This window comes from Diuraphis noxia, unplaced genomic scaffold, assembly GCF_037042655.1.
Source record: "Diuraphis noxia isolate RWA-SAM2 unplaced genomic scaffold, SU_Dnox_SAM2 contig0002, whole genome shotgun sequence".
Taxonomy (NCBI): Eukaryota; Metazoa; Arthropoda; class Insecta; order Hemiptera; family Aphididae; genus Diuraphis; species Diuraphis noxia.
Window position 1 is genome coordinate 37123082 of NW_028301712.1, and position 20832 is coordinate 37143913.

The window sequence follows — 20832 nt, forward strand, 5'->3', positions numbered from 1 at the left end:
ATTATCAGTTATCACATTATCACGGTATAGCCCATAGAGTAATTACTCTATGTGACAAGCCATTGAATTCTATATGATATCATATAGAGTTCAATGTGACAAGCACAGAATATATCTCATAGACAGATAAATATAACATATAATATTTATATGTCTATGATATATCTATATTATTGTTCTGTGGTAATCACAGATATATATCTATAGCTGTGGTGGTAATATAGATGTCTGTGGTGACAAGCATAGATATTAAAGATAGTATCTATGATGATGATAAGTATATTTTGTCAATTTGTCATGAATGTCATGATAGTAGAACATAAACTAAAAACCTAAAATAGAAATCAATTTTATTGAAAACTAATTTTGCATAGAAATTCGCGTTTTTTATTATTTTGATTTTGATTTTTCCGGTGCTTTTTAAAACTACTATGAATTATTACAGTCGTTCCTTTCAGAATCTAAAATTAAAAAAAAAAATTTTGCCATTTTTAATACATTGATTTAGTCCTATAGAATTCATAACATTATGATAAACTAATAAACCTGTTGCATAATTAATAAAGAATTCATTGTAAACAAAACGTGGCTAGACATATTAAAATTGTATAGCTTTTAAATTTTTATATTATTCTATAGTTATACTTTCAATTAAGTTTATAAAAGTAAATTGGACCATTTCAGAGACAAATTTGTCACAGATATTAATCAAAGATCTATATTTTATCGCCAACTTCAATTTTGATTACCATACAAATATTAAAACATATAACTGAGTGTTTATAAGTCTATTCCTCTCGGTTTCATAGTGTGTTGCGAGAAATGTAGATATTCAGCTCCTCAGCTTATCTTAGTACTCTTTAATTTGTGTTGGTTTGCTCAATACAACCATACCAAAATACTAACTGTGTGGCAGTTTGGCATCCTTAGCTTGCTAAGGATGAATTAAGCCTTGTGCAGAAAGTGCGTGAATAAAATCATGTTTTTTTACACTCAGATTATTTTCTAAAAATATTTTCTCATGTCATCATGCAGCCGACATTAGTTTTTTCCTAATTTTAAAGTTATTGATGGCTCCATAGCTGCATCAAATAATCCTGCCAGAGCATTAACTATAGTGTACTGTGTACTTTCATTTTTCTTCAGAAGTCAAGCACACTTCCTATGGACATAACTAGTACCTGGATGTCGATGCCCTAAAAATCCTAGTTTTATGGTAATTTTCATACCTGTAAATTCTGAAAAATATAATGACAAACTATTTATTTGTAAATATTTTTCTCTCAATTATTAATTAATGTAAAAAAGATCAAATACTTTTTTAATGGCCTACATACGAAAAAATTCAAAATAAATATGAGCTACAGATTTGTTTGTTGAAACACTTCTTGTTAAGCTTAGAAAGCATCATCTATGGCGTTCTAAAAAAAAAAAAAAATGTATTAGTTATAAATAAGGCAGAGGACTTGTAGCTCTAAAAAAATTTAAATATGCGTGCACTTATGCACTTAAAACCCAATAATATGCACTTAACATTTTTTTAAACACAAATGTACATTCTGCAGAACTGACTGAGACTAAATATTAAAATATTGATTATTGTCATGTCTAGAAACGTTTTATGAATAAATCCTAATTGAATAAAAGCCTGCATGGTGGTGGTGTTGTAGGTATAGTGAATGAGTGCCTGGTCAGTCAAAAACCATATTATACGATGAAAATTAAAAATAAATAAATTTTTAACCAAACATTTTGACTGTATTTTTTGAAATAGAAATGTCACAGTGGGAAAAATTGATTTAAGTTAAATAAGTCTTAAAAAGTATAAAATAGCGTATAAAAGTGTTAAATATGACTTAAAAAACCAAAAAAATGCAAAATATACATTATTATGCACAATAAAATTTCAAAACTAGCTTTGTGAAAGCATGAAAGTTATTTGTATCGCACTTTGCTATTTTTGTGACCGTGCAAAATAAATATGCAAATACTTCAAGTCCTCGGCCCTAGTCATAAACATCCAGACCCTAGTAATAACATCTATTAAATGGCTCAATATCTAAATTTCAGTATTTTTACTTTTGTAATCAATTATATCAACATTATTATTACCATAACGTATATTATAATTATATATTAGGTACTTATTATTCCCGTTAGGTAATCTTATATAATAATAATGTAATAAAATAAATAATTTCAAACAAATTCTTACCATTCCAATAGTACAAGCATTTTTTACATTTAACCCCCATTAATAACAACTATTTCAAATGATTCAATACTTAATATATATTTATATTCATTGAACAAAGAAGACAATTTTACCTCAAAAGGTAATGCATTTTATTATATGAGCAACATACAAAATATTTTACAAATAAAATACTTATAGATTCCAAGAAAAGTTTAAGATTCATTTAGATCGAGGTTAACTTTTTGAAATAAATATAGTAGTTGCGATGTATAAATAATTGACACGCGAATAATGTTGAAAAATCAAGTTTTTGAAAAGTCAGTTTTTAATGATTTTGTCAAGTTCATTTTTGATTGCAATGACACCTTCAATCAGTGGACTATGAGCAAAACGGCTGTACAACATATTTTGACAAATTACCAACAAATCTAATAAGTTCACAGCAATAGATCTCCTGAAAATTTTCAATAATTATAAAATAAAAAAATTATTTTCTTTTATAAATGAAAATTGCATAACAGCTATTACCTTTGCATCCCTGATGGCCATAGATCAACATTTTGTAAATAATACCGAGCTAAACTCATGATAACTTCCAATACATGCAGCTCACTACTTGTCTTTTGCCACCGTGGATCATTGGTAGAATAAATCCTGAAAGAAAAATAAATAAATATAATGATTTTAAATTATAATAATTAATTGATGTAACTATGATTAGGTATAAGATATTACTTTTTATATATTGCCACTAATGATTCAATAGGAGCACCAATAGTTAACATAGTTGTATATACAGATTCCAAATCTCCACCCAAGTTACAATTCAAATATTCCAACATAGTTGTTACATATTCTACAATTCGAAAAAGAAATAGTATAAAGCAATTAGTATTATATTATTTGTAAATTTTCAAAATGAGAAACCAACAATTGTATTACATACCCAAGTCAAACGTAGACGAATTTATTGGATGTGAACTAGCTAATGACTTTATTTTTTCCAAAGCAATGGTCATTTTATTGTGTTCATCAATATCTCCGCAATCTTCCACAACTAATAAATAAAAATATGAAATTATTATTTCTAAAATAAACGTAAATAACCGCCGTAAAATGGCTCAGACTATAGATGAAATAAACAATCAATATATAACTCTTAAGTATCAATATTATTGTCATTGATGTTTTATGTACTGCATAATATGATGTACAGATTACACATTTATATATAATCCAATATACAAAAATGTTGTGTAACAGAGTCAGCTATTCAATCCAATAAATCATCCAAAAACAGCTTGATCGATTTTCATCAAATTATCTGTGTATATTTGGTGTGTCTGAGAATATGTATTAGACTAATCTCAAAACCGTGGGAGGTGCTCAAACAGAAATTTAGAGTTTTATAGAAATTTTTGTTTATTAATAGTTGCTATGAGTTATTGAGTTATAGGATTTGAGAATAATTCTTATTTATTACTTTTTTTTTTTTAATTTGAATATATTCTATTTGCTAGTATCATTAAAAATATAGAACAATATGTATTACTACTACAAATCTCTATTATCACCACAGTTGTCCCAATTAAATTCAAACAGTTCAATTTCCAATTTGTTTGGCATTCGCAATGACAATCAATAATTCTCAAGACCAATCAATGTCTGTTTGTGGCTTAGATTTGGACACACCATGTTTTGTACACAGAAAATTATAAGTGGCATGTTCTCGTGTGTGTAAACCATCCAGTTTGTTTGTGTTAGCTAGAGATGGCCTCACTAAAAATATTGTACACTCAATAGCACTAAAAGACTGATGGTGTTTTTTTGATTTGTATTTTGTGTGATAGAGATGTAATTTGAAATTTATTTATTAAGATAATAAAAGTACAATGAATTCAAAAAAATCTATATTTGTTGATTTGTTATTATTCCCAGGGCTTCATTCTTCTTTCAGTTGTATATCAGTAAACACATCAAGACACAATATTATAATAATTTAGTTATTTTTTAATTGACTATCAATTTATTCATTAGAAATATGTACTTAATTTTTTTTTATATTACAGTGTAATATTTATTATACCTCGAGGAATAATTAAATTTATGATTACAATCAACTTTAAAGGGAAGAAATTACTATTAATAATTTCATAAATACCCTCATTATCAAATTAAAATAGTTATTATTAGCTTATTACACTTATTAGTTATTAAAACATATAGTCAGTTAGTCTAAGTTTTTAATATAAAACTAATAAAAACTAAGGTTTTAATACAATTTAGTAGTTTTGTTTTAGTTATTGAGTACTTGCCCTTTAGTAAAATATTTTCCCAAATCTGATTCACTAGTTCACGATCATCATGATTGGAAAGTTGTAGTATTGCCAACTGAGCTTCCCATAAACTATACGGTTCAGCAAAATCACTGTAAAGCTATGCATACATAATATTATTATTCTATATAAACATTATCTTCATAATTTTTAAATACATACTTCACTCAATGTAAACAGAAAGCTATTTAGCTTATCGATGATATCAGATTTTCCATCAATTTGACTAGACAACAATAAATCCAATATCTAATTAAAAAATGAAAGAATGAAAAAATTAACAAAGACAATAAACATTTATATCTTAGAAACCAACCATTTTCTGTATTTCAGCTACTTGTAACAAGTCTTCAACATCTCTGAGACTGGTAACATTCAAAGCTGGTATGCTCAACTTTTTACTGCGCAAGCAAGCCATTGCCCGTCCCAAATACATAAGTCGATCACTTAAAGTTAAGCCACTTCTAACATGCAAAACATTACAATAGGTTTAAAATATATGATATATTTTAAATTTTTACAATAACACAATTATAATTACTCTGGTTTTTTAGCCAATGATGCCAGAACTTCAGCAGCCTCATAATAATTTCCATTATACTCGTAATATTTACAAAGTACATCTTTGATATAGTTATTGTTATTATCAAATCTGGACTGAGCCAATAAAAACTTTTCCAAACTTAGATTTCCCATTTCAATTATTTCTTTTATTAATTTTTTATCTATCATCCATCTATACACTACAGTGTGCATGATTTCATCATCACAGGAAATACACAATTTTATCAATTCAGAAACCTGTTGAAAGCAAATGCACCAAAATATTTGTATACACATTTATTTAATATGTTATTTAAATAAAATAAATACCAAATTAGAAGATTGTTCAGAAGTCAGTGCAGAATTTTCTAGGATTCCAGGTATTAAATTTGGTTGAGTAGGTATAATTACAGATGGATTTTTAACCATGATTGAGTATAAGTAATCTAAACATGCGCTTATTTCTTTGTAAATATCTAATCTGAATTCATAAAAATTCTTAATAAAAGTGTTTCGTGCTTACAAAAGTAATATCTTATAAGTATTACGGTCACAATAATTAAAATATTAATTAAGTTAAATTACCTGAGCATGTAGGCACTATAACCTGGCCCATCTCTATCCAATACCATATTGTTGACGAAATAATGACCACCCAAGTTCTTTGGATCAAGTTTTTGAGCACAATCTCTACATATTTGATATAGGCCTTCCATATACGCACAATTTGTGTATTGTAAACAAATTGATGTTAAATTAAACTTTGGTGCTACTTCTTTCAATACCTAATTCAATCAAATGAGAAAAAAAACATAAAACAATTTGATGTAATTTAAAGTAATTTTTTAATCAATAATTACCATAAGCGATTGATATAGAATTCGTTTACGTTCATCTTCATTAACAGTAGACTGCGCTAATTTAATCATTTCTGAAGCCTAAAAGAATTTAATGGGCGACATAATTTATAGTTTTTATCATTTACATTTAAAATACAGATAAACATTTTGAAATTTTGTACATACTTTGTATCTTACTTTTATTATTTTATGTTACAGAGTATTTAATTTTTTCTCTAAACACTCACACTTAACATAGAAAAAACACATCCATGAAATACAATATATATATATAATTTTTATATAATTTTTATTTATGATTTTTGAGTAATCACCTGTTGCAAATTTTTATAATTTAATATTTTAATATTATTTGACTTTATATTAGACTTTAATAACAAAAATAAAATGTGTCAATTTAAATGAACATTAAATCAATATGAGAAAATATTTAGACAAATTGATGTGTCTTAACCTTAAAAACATTATCCACTATGTGTGATTTTTTAACTCAAAAAAAGAAAACAACTTCACATTCGCATAAAAAGACAAGTCACAGTGAAAGTGTATATGAGCCATTATCCTTTTCACTCTCTTATTTTTGATATAAGAATGAATTAACATATCAGATTTAAGCTAAGAATATTATCTTGGACTATGTAGCTAATTTATTTTGGATATTTTAATTTTTAATCAAGATAATATTCTAAATATTAAATTTAATGATATGCCAATCTACTCGGATATTAAAAATGACACAGTAAAAAGGATTATTTTGATTTTAAAATTTGTTATGTTATGAGTTTGTAAGATGGAGAGCAACGTCCAAAAGCACAATGTCTTAGTACACTTTATTTGATTTGAATTTTGGCTTGAATTATACTTTAAATATTATTTACTTTTACACAAGCAGCATCTTCAGAATGGTAAATAGATGGGCAGACTTGTCGTAATTTTGTACTAATTGATTCAATAGACGAACTTTCACTTAAATATCTGAAAATATAACATAAATAAACCTCTATACTCATATTAGAATTAAATGTGGGTAGAGGGAACGCTTTTTAAAAATATATAAGATTTTTGTATTATGGTAAATCACAGAATAATTATAATAAAATATTTTATTAGCAGTATTATTCCATAAAATAGTAATCAATGATTACTAATAAATTGAAGAAATACCTGCTCCAAGGAGCAAAATGTCTTTATTCTTATCTATACTCACGTATCTAATAGTTTTTGTACTAGAGTTTGGCACATTTCTTGATGTACAAGGATCAATTCTTTGAAAGTAACATTTTCCAATAAACGTTGTTCTTGCTGAAAACAATATAAATATTTTTTATTATAATAAATTGGGTTATTTATAGTAAAACACAAAATTTAATATCAAAAATATGCAAAAAATAATATTTTTTTTTTAAATTATAAAAAGAATTTCTAATTTTACTTACATCAATTAATTTATTTGCTATAAGATAAAATTGATGTTCGCTGAGCAATTTCCACAAATTAAACACTTCAGCACTACGAACAACTAATAGTTTCAAACATTCTATGGATTTTGATTCAGATTGCTGTGCATCTTGTGCAGCTGTACGCTTAGATACATCCAATGGTGTTTTGGTATGATTTTCCAACATTTTTGAATAATTGTCCATGAAAGAGTGCAAAGTTTGCAAATGGTTTGCAACAAATGAACAATCGTCTGGAGAAACTGTGTTGACAATCTATAAATGAAGGGGTGAATTTAATGTTTATTCATTAAAATTGACTATATTATATTACATAAGTTTTCCCATCAGTGGCCTCCATATTAACTGCTTTAATGTTCCAAAGGGGCCTCAATAAACGACTCACAAATAAATATAATCCATTATGTTTTGAAGAGTATTGAACGCTAGTAGATTCAAATGGTAAGTTTGTGATGTTTGTCTGATTTTTTATAAAAGCTTGTGTAGACGGCGATGTTGTAAAATAACCTTGTCTAAAACCTAAAAATGTTTAATTCATAATTCAATAATTTATAAAAAAAACAAAGAAAGTATATTCACAAACTCAACATATAGTAATTTATTACATTTGATATTGAAAAAATGAATTTAATAAAACAAAAAATTCAAAATTACTATCAAATATTGAGAATAATACAAGTTTGAAATAAAGTACTAATTTTATTTAATCATTTTTATTTTGAGAGCAAGCTCAACATCTGTGGTCATTATCCTGGATTATTTATGTAAAGGAGGATATGGTTTGTTAGAACACGTGTATATGTGACAAGGATTTGTCACTAAAATCCTGGATGGTCACCCATCTGGGAAATAGTGATACCAGTTAATGCTTGATCTCAGAATACATTAGTGACTGAGGCAAAACACTCCACCACTCATGTACCTATATTGTAAGTTTTGAAACAATAATTCTAAATTTGTGTCATTTTTAAATAACTTACCATTTGAAATTATAAGAACAAATAGATAAATTAAAATAAGCATATATTTTTTAATAAGCCAATTCAAGTATAAACAGTAAGCACTAATTGTTTCTTACTATTATTCTGATGGAGTGATTCATGTAGATTTTCAGTAACTAATTTAGGCTCATTGCCATAAGCAAAAAATGCATGAGTTGCGTATTCTTTGATCTGATTATAAAAACAAACATAAATTTAAGAAATTGTCCAAGCTTTACATAAAAATAAATTTAAACCTTTATGTTTTTTAATGACTGATCACAAATTATTGTGAGACATGCTACACATGCTTGATTGTCTGTGAAATTTTTAAAATATGTTTTGATAGCATCTGTTTCTGAACCTTGACTGTTGGCCAATAATTCACACAGGGTGTCATAAGGTCGAAGCATTTCAAAAATTTCTAAACCCTATTAAAAGAAGAAAATAATGTTTAAAAGTAAAAACAAAGTTTTCGAAAATCCTTACTTGTGGGGCTAAAGTTATATATTCTTGACGATTTTCAAATTGTTGACGAACAATTAGTGGTGGTTGTGGTGAACTTGGGTCATTGTATATCAACCAATTTGGTCCTATATTATTCAATGATAATGGACAAACATCCAAATCAGTAATAAAATATCTTTCACTAAAGTTAGAACTAAATGCATATTCATCCGGGGATATACACCACAACATTGGCCTATAATTCGTTATATCAGTGTTGCATGCCATTAAAATAGTACCTGTAAACAAAATATTTAGAATAATAGTGGTTAATCTCCTGGACATACAATCATACAAAGCACACTTAAAACTAAAAAACACTAATTCAAAAATTATTCCACCATACTATTATATACTTAGAATTAAAAAAAAAGTGGAACAGAGTTTTAGTCTATAATATTCGAACTTGTATGTTTTCATTGTGATTATATAGTGTATTTTACTAGCAAAACATGCAATTACATGTGTAGAAGCATCTCTTACAAAGTAGAAAGCTTATAAAAATAGTTTCTGATATTCTGAGAACTTTTCTACTATTCACCTCAGGTTAAAGTTCCCCTATGATTTACATTTATTTTCTGCAATACTAAGTAAAAGTGCATTTATAAATTGAAACATCAATTTTGAAAGTAATAGATAACACTTGTTATTTACAACTTATTGACAAGATAAAACAATTATAATTCATGAATTCACATAAATGATGCATTAGTATTTAGAATTTGAGGAGATATATAATTTTAAAATTAAAATGCCATAGTTACTGATTAATATAAGCTACTAAAATGAATGAGTTTCAAATTCAAATAGATAAATAACAACTCTAATATGTTATTGATAAATAATTGTCATTTATAAGTTATAACAACAATATTAATAATAATCTTTGGATTTTAAACTATAAAATAAAATTATACCTCTGTTGTACAACACGTGCTGAACACTACTTGGTTTAGATTTTCCAATAACTCTATTATATCCTGGTGGTAAACGGATGTGTACAAGTTGTAACGTGTAAGGTCTAGTATTTCTAGAGGTTATTGCTCCAGTAGAAAAATATAATCTAAATCCAGATTTGGATACAGCCAATAGATGAATGTCTGGTGATTCAGTTTCTTCTATGATTTTTATACTACTCAATAAAGTCATTTGAGCTATTTCTATAGTTCTGAAAAAATTAAACCAAATTGATAATCATTACTCAATAGGAATTTATATTTTTTATTAATGTTTATTATAGTCAATTATAGTACAGTAGAACAACACCACTCTATGTGGTGCTTAAACAGCAAGTGACTATAAAAAGGATATCTAATTAGCTGCATTCATCATTTTACGCATAATTAAGTTTTTTACTAGATATATTTAGAAAAAATCTTTAATACTATATTTTTTATTACATTACACAAATGTTAGTCTGTTTTGTTGTAACTTAATTGAATGTATGGTTTCAAGTGCCTATCACACTAATTCTAAAAAATAATTTTAATGAATTATTTATTCACTATAATATTAAATACTAGCATTAAGTTTAAAAAAAAAAAAAAATATATATATATTGTTTACAAATAAAATATATTATTGCATGATAAAGGTCAAGAAATGATGATTAGAGGATCTTCAAGATATTGTCTAATTTTGTTTTTGCCTATTTATTGAAATCATGAAATACTAACAATGAACCGTACTATTAATTATACAAAATAAATTACTATTATTTACTCTTATTTGAAAGTTCTTTAACGGAATACAAAAACAACTAAAAAGGCCAGGAAAACATTTAAGACGACTTGATAAAGGGAAAGGATTAATATCAAACAAAACTTTTTTAAATATATTTTTATATTTACCTGAGTAACTTTGAAACTTGATGCTCAAGATTAGAGTGTGACAAAGAAACAATTCGGCTAGTAGATTTACCATCAAGTCCAAGATCATACAATTCAATTGAACTATTTTCAGCTAGAGTGTAAAGTATATGCCGTGTATTATCAACAGCTATTTCAATAATGGCAGAAGATTCGGTCATTGCATATGTTAAAAATGAAGGTAATAAATACGATAAAGTACTAGCTGAATGACAAACTATCTTACAACGACTTCCATTTCTAATTGAAAACCATCCCAAATCTTTCTGTTTTAAATAAAACATTACTCATTATTTCATTAATACATTAAAAGAACCAGTTAGGTACTTAATATTAAAAAAAAATTTAAAAAAATATTGTTTGCAATAATTACCCAATAATCAATTTCAAACAGATTACCATCTTCACTTGCAAGAAAAATTCGTCCATCGTTGGTTCCAACAATTCTAGAGGTTATCATACCTTCAGAGGGAACTTCATAAATGGTATCTGTAGTAAGTTCCAATTGTTCTACAGTTTTACCTAAACGTGCAAACAAATTTTAAAATTAAATAGACAAATATAATTATTTGTTTATTATAAAATGGCATCACATCATTACCATCAACACTGGTCACTCTTTTAAATGTAACACCTAATATTGCAATGTTTAATCCAGTAGCTAAGACTAACAAGTGTTTAATGTGAGATTGAAATATATTTGGTTTTGGTTGTACCAATGCTACTGCAAAAATAGTAGAGTTCATTCCATCAAAATAAGATAAATCCGTTCTATAATAAAAATTATACAATGAAATGATTATATAGATCATAATTAATAATAAGTTACCCTTCACTATAGTCCCATAAAAAGAATTCCTGATCAATTGTTACCCAAACTCGGTTGATCTCAGGAAATATTCCTAACTTCCGATGAAAATTTTGTGCATCTAGATTAACAAAAATGTATTGAAATTAAATGTAATTCAATGTTAATATATATATATATATATATATATATATATATATCATAAAATATTATGTAAATATAATTTTCTAAAATTATCATTGAATGGTACCTATATTGCGCATAAACATAAAACACATTTGATTAATGTTTTAAAAAATAATAGGAAATAGGACAATGATATAAAATAAAAATACCATTCCATTGTTCTAGTAATGCACCCGGTAGTGGTACCTTGTGTTTTGATTTGAGGGGAGTAATTGAAGACATCCCTAATTCTTCTTTAGGATAATCATTTTCAGTACAACCACTAACACTTTGACCTAGGTAACAAGAAAAAGCACTTTTGTTAATAAATAAATAATCCGAATCATAATATAATAAGAAAGTACTGACTGCTTTTATTTATCTGCATTTTCTCAACAAGTGTTGGAAATGAGTCATCTGCTGCAAAAAATCTATCCAACATTTTTCCCGATAAATCTAAACTGTCTTTGGCTGATAGTGATTGATTTTTCATGGACATGGTATCCATGGATCTTGAAACGTTTAATGTAGAATCCATCATCTATCCAGTAGACAAATATCTACATGGTACATCAATAATTAGTTAAATAACTTTTTGGAAATTTCCCTCATACCCAGTTGCATAAAAATTGGTTTATTTTAAGTTGACTAAAATTTAATGAACCTATAAACTATATGTCAAGGATTATAGGTTCACTATTGATTCATTAAAACATGTTTAGTTATTATCTATGCAACTCGGCATTAAGTTTAGAAATTAATATTACTTACCAAAGTATACTTAAAATCACTTTTTCAACTAGGAAAATAGGTACTTATTTAAGTATCACTAAACATGTATACAAGTTCAATAACTTATTTATCATTTAAAAAATAAATAATTATTACTCAAATGAAATGTACTTATTATAAATAAAATAATTTTTTATGATAAAATTGTTATTACTTATTTCTCACAATAATTTTTTTTTTTGGCTAAACAAAAATAAAAAATGTAATTTAAGATTAACATTTAGCGGGAAAACTAAATAAGCACAGAGAAATCTAGCACAACTGAAAACAGTCAATACCAACCAGACTGTCGAAGGCATGCGGCATGCTGCGCGGCTTTAACTAAGATAAAAGATTATCTTAAAAAATATCAAAAAAAGGTATCCATTATCCATAATCCGTTAAGGAATTGCCAATAAGCACTAACCTCAAAAAATAATATATATGTAAATATTTAATATTGTTTATTTCTTACTATAATATTCCCATTTTATACATAGCAGGTTCTACAATAATTAAGTCTGAGTTATATTAATAACGTTATATATTCAATAACCATTAACATAAAAGAAACTCTCCATTCACCAACTTTCCTATTATTCAAAAAAAATTATGAGAATATGCATTAGACCGCCAAATCATTATTACCAACCTTAGAAAACAGAATTTGCATAACTTGACTTAAGCTAGACCATAACCACCATAACGTGCCATAACTGTTCTATGCTTAAACCACGGAATAGATGGAATAAATTCATCTTTTCAGAGACTATTGTTCTGTGTTCTGTGCATTCAACTAGGGCACCTCTCAGAACAAAATTATTTCTTAGTCTGTTGTTAGTTAGTAGCTTGTCCCAATATATCCCGAACGGCTAAACCATTAAGGCCACCAGCATTGTAGTTTTTATTTTAAATATTTTACCGTTAATTCCTTTATTTGCCAATATATAATTGCTTAGGTGTTTTTTTTTTTTTGCAATGATTCTTCATAGGAAATAGGAATTACCGTCATTACCGAATTAATGTTATATAATCATCAACCACTTTTACTAAATGTAACTGATCTTATCAAAATTCTTATCAAACAAATTGATAATATTTTAATAAGCAAATAAATAATAATATGATAAGATAGCATGAACTAAGATATACAGGACTGGACACTGTTGGGTGGGCGGGTATGAGGGGTACGGTCAGTAAATGTTACGCCGCTCCTTTAAGTGGATCTGGCGCAATCTATGAGAATAACTTTGCAACCTAATTAAAACACAATTTACATGCTATAAATACATATTTCAAAAATAAAACATAAATATGGTTATTTTAACACATTATAATATCATTCTATACTGTACATGCTTTAAGCATACTGTTTTAAATTGTGTATATCGTTATAACCTCCGTAAAAAATTTAAAAATGGTTAACAACTGTTCTGTGTTACTGTGTAAAAGTCGAAAGCACATTAAAAAGTACTCGATATTTCAAGCTCCGAAAAATAAAGATACTTCTGAAATATGGTCCAAAATTGTATTAACTAATAAAATGAATCAAGACTCACTCGAAGTAAGAATAAACAAATATACATTAATAATATTTTTACCTAATCATTTCATTTCTTTTAGTTATTTTTTGGAACTGTTCGCCAAGCTTCAGGTCCTAATGATCATCCTTCCACACCAACATTCATACAAATATACAAAATTCTATCTGTTTATTCTATACTTAAACCTCCTACAACCGGAAATTGTGAATTACTTAACACTGATGTACCGAAAATTACTATGATGAATATAAAAACAATATATGAAAATGATGGTTATATATTAATTTATTAATTTCTCATTTTAACATTTTAAATTAATTTAATTGAATAAAAATTTAAAAAATACTTATTTAATTTACAGATGTTTCTGAAAGATCAAAAAAAATTAAGGTATTAAAGGACTTACTTGATACATGTATTGAGAAAGGAAACATTGAAGTTGATTCAGTGTTTGATGATCATAATTATTACAAAGCTTCAGCAGTGGATTGTGTGGTCTATTATGTTTGTGGCTATATAACTAGGCAATTAGCTAAACGTTATAAGTGTGAAGAATGTACAACATATTTCAATAGTTCAACAAAAGCATCTGCAAATCCTGTAGCTGCACTAACAAATATAAAATCCAAAGGCTGGTTATTACATCCTAACCATAATTTATTTGAATTTATTAGATATATAGAAGATTTATTTACCCAGTACTGTAAATATGCTGATGTTTTTGAATTAACTGTCAACCACATGACTGAAAATAATAAACAGTTTTTGTTTCCTCCCTGCATAAAACCGATGTTATGTCTGATATAATAACATATTACATTACAATGTGCATGCGGCAGTATTCAGTATTTCAAAATAGAGAGCAAAACAAATTAAGTTAAAAAAAAAAAAATTGTCAAAACTAGTCAACACTTAATTGTAATTTTATTACTAAGTAATATTTTTAGTTTAAATGTATAATATATAAATACAGAATGATAAATATTTTAAATAATTTTCGCACCTTTTTTTATTAGGAGTTTATATATTTTATAACCAATTAACAAATGGTTAAAATTTAAAAGTTGAAACATCTATAACACTAGATCATAGTATTCATGGTAAATTAAGGAATAATATTATTCTTTATACAATGCACTAGATGTTAATGATATTCGTCGTTACTCGTTACTTAGTATTACTAAGTAATAACATTAATAAACCAATTCGTCACCAGATAGCGTAAGTTCCACTTAAAGGAGTGATGCGTAACATTGTCTGACCGGCTGATAAGGCTCTGTGTCCAGTCCTGTATATCTTAGTTCATGTAAGATAGTACTATCTTAAATCGTGATGATAGACAAAAGCCAAGCCATGTGAGTATGTGCATGTCACATGTGTCATGTCTCATGTTACATGAAATCATTGAAATCGGCAAATCGCCAACGCAGAGTATGCAGCATATTTCAAATTTTAAAATAATGCTTTATTTTGTTTTATTAAGTGATTGATTTTTAAAATATTTTTATTCAGTTTTATAATTCTTAAAGTTCACTTTGTATTGGTTACATTAAATTTACCTAGTTTCTAGAAAATTAAATTTTTTATTTATTTATGATATTCTGTATTGTAGTAAATCTTTTAATTTGTGTTAAATAAAAGTATGGAATCTAAGAATCGGTAATATAAAACATTATATTTTATTCTAAATAATTTTTTAAATGCAAATTTGTCATATTATTTTATACAGATTGGGCTTTTGTGAAGTGTGCAGCGGTGATGCTGCTAAGTACTGCTGCCCAAGGTGTGAAGTGAAAACTTGTAGTTTGTCATGTGTTAATATTCATAAGAAAGAATTAGATTGTGATGGCAAGAAATACAAAACAGGGTTTAAAAAATTAGAAAAATTTAATGACGCTGATATGGGTCAAGGTATTAAAGGTATTTGTAATTTTTAAAGAAACATTATTAATTAGCTTTTATTTTCACAAATAGATTATAGACTCATGAATGAGTTTATTGAAGCTGTTGGAGAGTTTAAAATGAAAACCCAACGCATATCCAATTTATCTGCAGTGAGTATAATTTGTACTTCAATAATTCTCCAAATTATTCTTGTTAGATTTTTATTGTAATAAATCAATAAACATTTTTTAAATTATTAATTAACTAAAAAATGATAGCTAAAAATTACTAATTCTTCGTGGTATTCATAATATTATAATAATATTTATTTTTGTCTAATAACATGATACTTTTTATAATAAAAAAAATTCTAGCAAATTAGATTTAGTGTGTTCTCTTGAATGGCAGGGGGGTTGATATTATTAAGAAAATAATTGTTAGAGTTAAACTAAAGTACTAGTGCTGAGGGCTATATCTGGATCACCATATTCGGATTAATTTGGATTGAAACCAAAGTTACAATGTGTTTGAAGGAGCACACAACACAAAAAAAATAAAAATATTTAAATTATTTTTAAATGTTAAATTATTGTAAATATGGCTATATGAAATGATTTAGTGAAAATCTGATGCAAAACAAATTATTACTTTAAGAGATATTATAAAATGTAAAATAGCTGCGTGACGTCTTTGGACCCTACTCTTCGTAATTGCCTATCTTATAAGTGTAAAAGTTCCTCACTTCTCACAACGATTTACCCACCTAAACATTTTATTTTTGAAAGTTAATTTATGTATAAATGTGTGGTTTTGTGTGTTTAAGACGACGCAAGAATCAGAATTTCTATATGACGTTTAGTTTTTTAAATATTTAAAATCTTAAAAGTGATATTTTTGCTGAACGGCGCTCCATGGCGATTTAAATACGAAATAAAAATTCCAAAATTTCTCTTTTATGATTTTAAATATTTAAAAAACTAAACGTCATATAAAAATTCTGATTCTTGCGTCCTCTTAAACACACAAAACCACACATTTATACGTAAATTAAATTTGAAAAATAAAATGTTTAGGTGGGTAAATCATTGTGAAAAGCGTCTTTTTTCAATTGCTCATAACTTATTGAATAATGTGAGTAGAAACGTAAAACTTATAACATTATCCTTATAATTAAACATTCTTTCAAATAAAAAAAACTTAATTTTTGTGTTGTGTGCTCCTTTGATTCAGATTAGAATACCCAATCCGGAATATGATATAAATCAAGCATTTTGAATACGATTATTATTTTTTTTATTTATCTAAATATATAACTATAATTCATTAACTATTACTCACAAAATATGTATTTTACTAAAAAATGAAAAAATAGCTAATTATTTCAAAAACAATGAAGCCGGATTGGATCCAAAATCCAAATCAACAGATTGGTTCCAAAACTCAAATCAACAGATTGATCTGAAATTCAGATTAAATAATTGTAATCTGTATTGGCTAAAATAATGCTTTGCACTAATAAATTCACTTTTGCTTCTAAAGTTTTTAAAATTAGTTAAATTATATATTTTCAAATAAGTAAATTCCAAACAATTAAATCATTAGAGCTAAGGTAATAATTTTTGATTAACAATATTATGTCCATATTATTTTATTAAACTGGACTAAAAAAAAAAAAAGAAAGACATTTATTTTTAATGTTATATTTTATTTGGGACCAAACAAATTAACTGTTTTTAAAATTTATCTTGTTTAGGTTTTTCGAAGATTACGTTATCAAGCATATCAACGACACATGCGTTTACAGATTTTACCTAAATCTACTTTAAACAAAAATAACACCTCTTTTTTTAATCATAAATTAAATAAAATCTTCTGGCGAATAGATTGGACATTTCATGGCACAGATGTGAAATACACAAATCATAAGTATAAAATTAATTAATTATGCTTATATGTTTATATCATATACATTGACAAATATAAATTATTTAGAGTTCCAGAGTATCAAAAACTAAATAGTGTTGCTAGAAACTATTTCACAACAGAGTTTCATGACAATGAAGTAAAAGAAAAAATGCAGTTTTATATTTCAGCTGGAATTAAAGGTGTAGTATTTCTAATGAAAACGCCATATGGAAAGTAAGTATAAAATATAAATGCAAATTTTCAAATAATATTTACTTAATACTCTTCACTATTGTTTATTAAAAATATTATTACAGATATTATGAACTTGATTCTGAGGATACAATATCATACAACTTAAGGTATAAAACAATATTGGAATACCCGGAAATATTAGTTGTTTTGTCTATTCATAAAGATGCATTTAGCGATCTTCTTTATGTCGAGAATTCAACATTTAATAATAATAAATCAACAATTATGTAACATTTAATAAATTTATGTTTTTTTGTAATAACTGGTCATATTTTAATTTAGTAAAACTATTTTTATATCAATAAATCTTATTTTTTTTTTTTATTGGGGTTGAGGCATCAACAGAAAGGGTCATTAGTCTGTGGAACTGTGAAAGAGGGAACTGCTGGTTGGAACACTTATTAGCTAACTAATAATTACTAATTGGTTAATTAATTAAATATTAAAACTAGATTTAAAATAAACACCTGCAAAAAGTAAAAGTGTAATGAAATAAACTAAATGTGTTGGATGAACATTAATAATTAAATAAAAATTTTGGAATATCTTTTCATCAAATTGATTGAAATGAGCATAAAATATGTATTCATTAATCTACTTTAAATATGAACTCATGTTTTGAAGTACCATAAAACTAATCAAACATATATTCTATAAACTCCCTCTATTGTTAAACATAATGTATCCCCATAGTTTTAAGACCTATTACCACTATTTTGTAATTGTTACAGGCTAATAACCTCACCAGTTGAAGCCTTATTTAAATTAAAAAAAAAAAAAAAACTAATCAAAATTAAATACACCAAAATATTATATTACATTTTAGATATAAATGTATTTATTACATTCAAGGTGCTATCAATTTTTATAAATTATTATAAATCATTTTATAAACTATTTTGTTGAAGAATTTTTATTGGCATCTACTAAATGATAAAATTGTATTATATTGTTGATATCATAATTATGATTGAACTATAATATTATACTTTTAATTCAAAATTATTTTGGATTTATACAAGATAAAATGTGTTAAGTACCTAATTGTACAAAAAGTACTAATTTAACATAATTGTATTTATTTTTACCTTGATGAATTTTATTCAAATAAAGTTTTATTGATTATTTTTAATTCTTTATTTGTAACAAAACTGTGTTTTTAATTTTTTAATTACTGTAAACAAAATCTTTAAAAACTTTGCATAATTACTAACCTTGTGTATGTATATTGTTTACTAACCTTTTAAAGCGTATTCCTAGAATAAAATTATATAAAACAAAAGTCAATTAAAATTTAAATTAAGTAGATAAAGGCTATAAATAATTCTTAAAAGGCAAATTTTTTTCATATCTAGAAAATGCTAATAAAATTAGTATTTGTTGAACAATTCTAGCCTACAATTAGAATATATAAATAACTAATATGTTATTTCTTATAGATATTAAATTTGTGGCGTATAAACATAGGCATAATTAAAGAGGGCTAAGGCAGATATTAACTCCCTCCTAATTTTAAATTATATTTTAGTTTAAAATATCAATTATTAGGATCTATGGCACTGATATAATATTCTAGTCATCCCAGAAAAATGATTGTCGATAAAGAGCTAATAGAGGAAATACATTTTCAAGAAATATTAGAATATTAGTATTAAAATGGAAGTTAAAAACTCACGTGATTTCTATCAATAATTGATTATTATTTTTATTCTAACTGTCAATAATACATCAGATTTGGTAATTAGTATGTTTGTTATCACTACTTTAAAAAAATTGTATAAAACCAAGGTTGCCTTACAAAAAATTACATGTTTTCAAGCTTGTCCCTTAAGAAAATACATGAGCAATGGGACTAAAAATGGAACTATAATTTAAATAATTATATCAGGTAATATTTCTTTTGCAAAAATAATCAAATTTTGCCTATACCCTGTTTAACCATTCAACTCAAGTATTTGTTTAAACTCATTTAAATGCTAGTGAAGTAAAGGCAGTAACTCATCTTGTTTAAATGTTTAATATTATATCTGGCATGATAAACTTTACATTTCAAATTAAAATATTTAACAAGTAAGCAGGTACTTACTTGATATACCTACACCATGCACTAAACTAAAAAAGTAATTTCAATTTTTTGAAAGGTAATGGCTAGGTAGGTATGATCACAACTAGGGAATCATAACTATTCTAAAATGTAAGTACCAAGTTTCATGCATTATTAGAATATAAAGTTGATATAATTTAAGTTAAAGCATTTATAATAAGTCAATATATTAATATTTATATTATTTATAAATAAAACGTGTTATGGTGATCCTCATCTATTAAATCGTTTATAGACATATAGTCAAATATAAATAGTGGTGTACCTCGAGGCATCAAACTTGGTCCTATTCTATTTAATTTATACGTTTTCGGCATTCTGCCATCACCGCGTAGGTACCTACACATATTGATCTCTTCGCTGATGATACAAGTATAGATACCAACTACTATCTTCACGGAATCACGTAGCATCGAAGCAATAACAAATATCTGCAAACTCACTTAAATACCATCTCGAACTGGTGAATCAAAATCAACGCCTCAAAGAGCGTTTGAGTTTTTTTTAGTCTACCTCGTTACATATTACTCCCCGACAGCTATATTTTGACAGCAAAAATATTCCTATGGAAACCTATGATTAACTACCGTCTACCTTAGAGTAACTCTGGACAAACATCTCACGTGAGGCCTCACATTTCAACCAATA

General features: G+C 26.3%; 3 protein-coding genes across 3 annotated transcripts; 2 read left to right on the forward strand and 1 right to left on the reverse strand.

Moving 5' to 3' along the window:
* Positions 1-2267: 2267 nt before the first annotated feature.
* On the reverse strand, positions 2268-13584 carry LOC107161570 (nuclear pore complex protein Nup155-like). Its single transcript, XM_015508028.2, has 27 exons — positions 13145-13584; positions 12493-13085; positions 12091-12281; positions 11892-12017; positions 11578-11677; positions 11350-11519; positions 11122-11270; positions 10731-11014; positions 9798-10048; positions 8863-9119; positions 8631-8804; positions 8472-8565; positions 7707-7912; positions 7373-7648; positions 7144-7238; positions 6815-6911; positions 5937-6014; positions 5662-5861; positions 5407-5557; positions 5075-5334; positions 4850-4997; positions 4696-4782; positions 4513-4633; positions 3144-3254; positions 2933-3053; positions 2726-2851; positions 2268-2651 (listed from the first exon to the last, which is right to left on the reverse strand). The coding sequence occupies exons 3-27, from the start codon at positions 12260-12262 to the stop codon at positions 2516-2518; spliced, it is 3990 nt and encodes a 1329-aa protein (XP_015363514.2). The 5' UTR covers positions 12263-12281; positions 12493-13085; positions 13145-13584; the 3' UTR covers positions 2268-2515.
* A 243-nt stretch (positions 13585-13827) lies between these two features.
* LOC149058413 (uncharacterized) lies at positions 13828-14843 on the forward strand. Its single transcript, XM_089218370.1, has 2 exons — positions 13828-14308; positions 14398-14843. Exons 1-2 carry the CDS (start codon positions 14275-14277, stop codon positions 14841-14843), a joined length of 480 nt encoding a protein of 159 aa, XP_089074496.1. The 5' UTR covers positions 13828-14274.
* Positions 14844-15552: 709 nt separating this feature from the next.
* On the forward strand, positions 15553-18386 carry LOC107161558 (box C/D snoRNA protein 1). Its single transcript, XM_015508007.2, has 6 exons — positions 15553-15695; positions 15766-15947; positions 16011-16090; positions 17674-17846; positions 17913-18059; positions 18143-18386. Exons 1-6 carry the CDS (start codon positions 15679-15681, stop codon positions 18309-18311), a joined length of 768 nt encoding a protein of 255 aa, XP_015363493.1. The 5' UTR covers positions 15553-15678; the 3' UTR covers positions 18312-18386.
* Positions 18387-20832: the final 2446 nt, after the last annotated feature.

Coding starts and splice junctions, on each gene's coding strand:
- LOC107161570 (XM_015508028.2), bottom strand. CDS start 12,262: ATGATGGATTCTACATTAAACGTTTCAAGATCCATGGATACCATGTCC. Junction 8,805..8,862: donor ATATAACTTTAGCCCCACAA/GTAAGGATTTTC, acceptor TTCTTTTAATAG/GGTTTAGAAATTTTTGAAAT. Junction 7,239..7,372: donor TAGCAAATAAATTAATTGAT/GTAAGTAAAATT, acceptor TATTGTTTTCAG/CAAGAACAACGTTTATTGGA.
- LOC149058413 (XM_089218370.1), top strand. CDS start 14,275: ATGATGAATATAAAAACAATATATGAAAATGATG. Junction 14,309..14,397: donor AACAATATATGAAAATGATG/GTTATATATTAA, acceptor TTTAATTTACAG/ATGTTTCTGAAAGATCAAAA.
- LOC107161558 (XM_015508007.2), top strand. Junction 17,847..17,912: donor GTGAAATACACAAATCATAA/GTATAAAATTAA, acceptor TAAATTATTTAG/AGTTCCAGAGTATCAAAAAC. Junction 18,060..18,142: donor ATGAAAACGCCATATGGAAA/GTAAGTATAAAA, acceptor ATATTATTACAG/ATATTATGAACTTGATTCTG.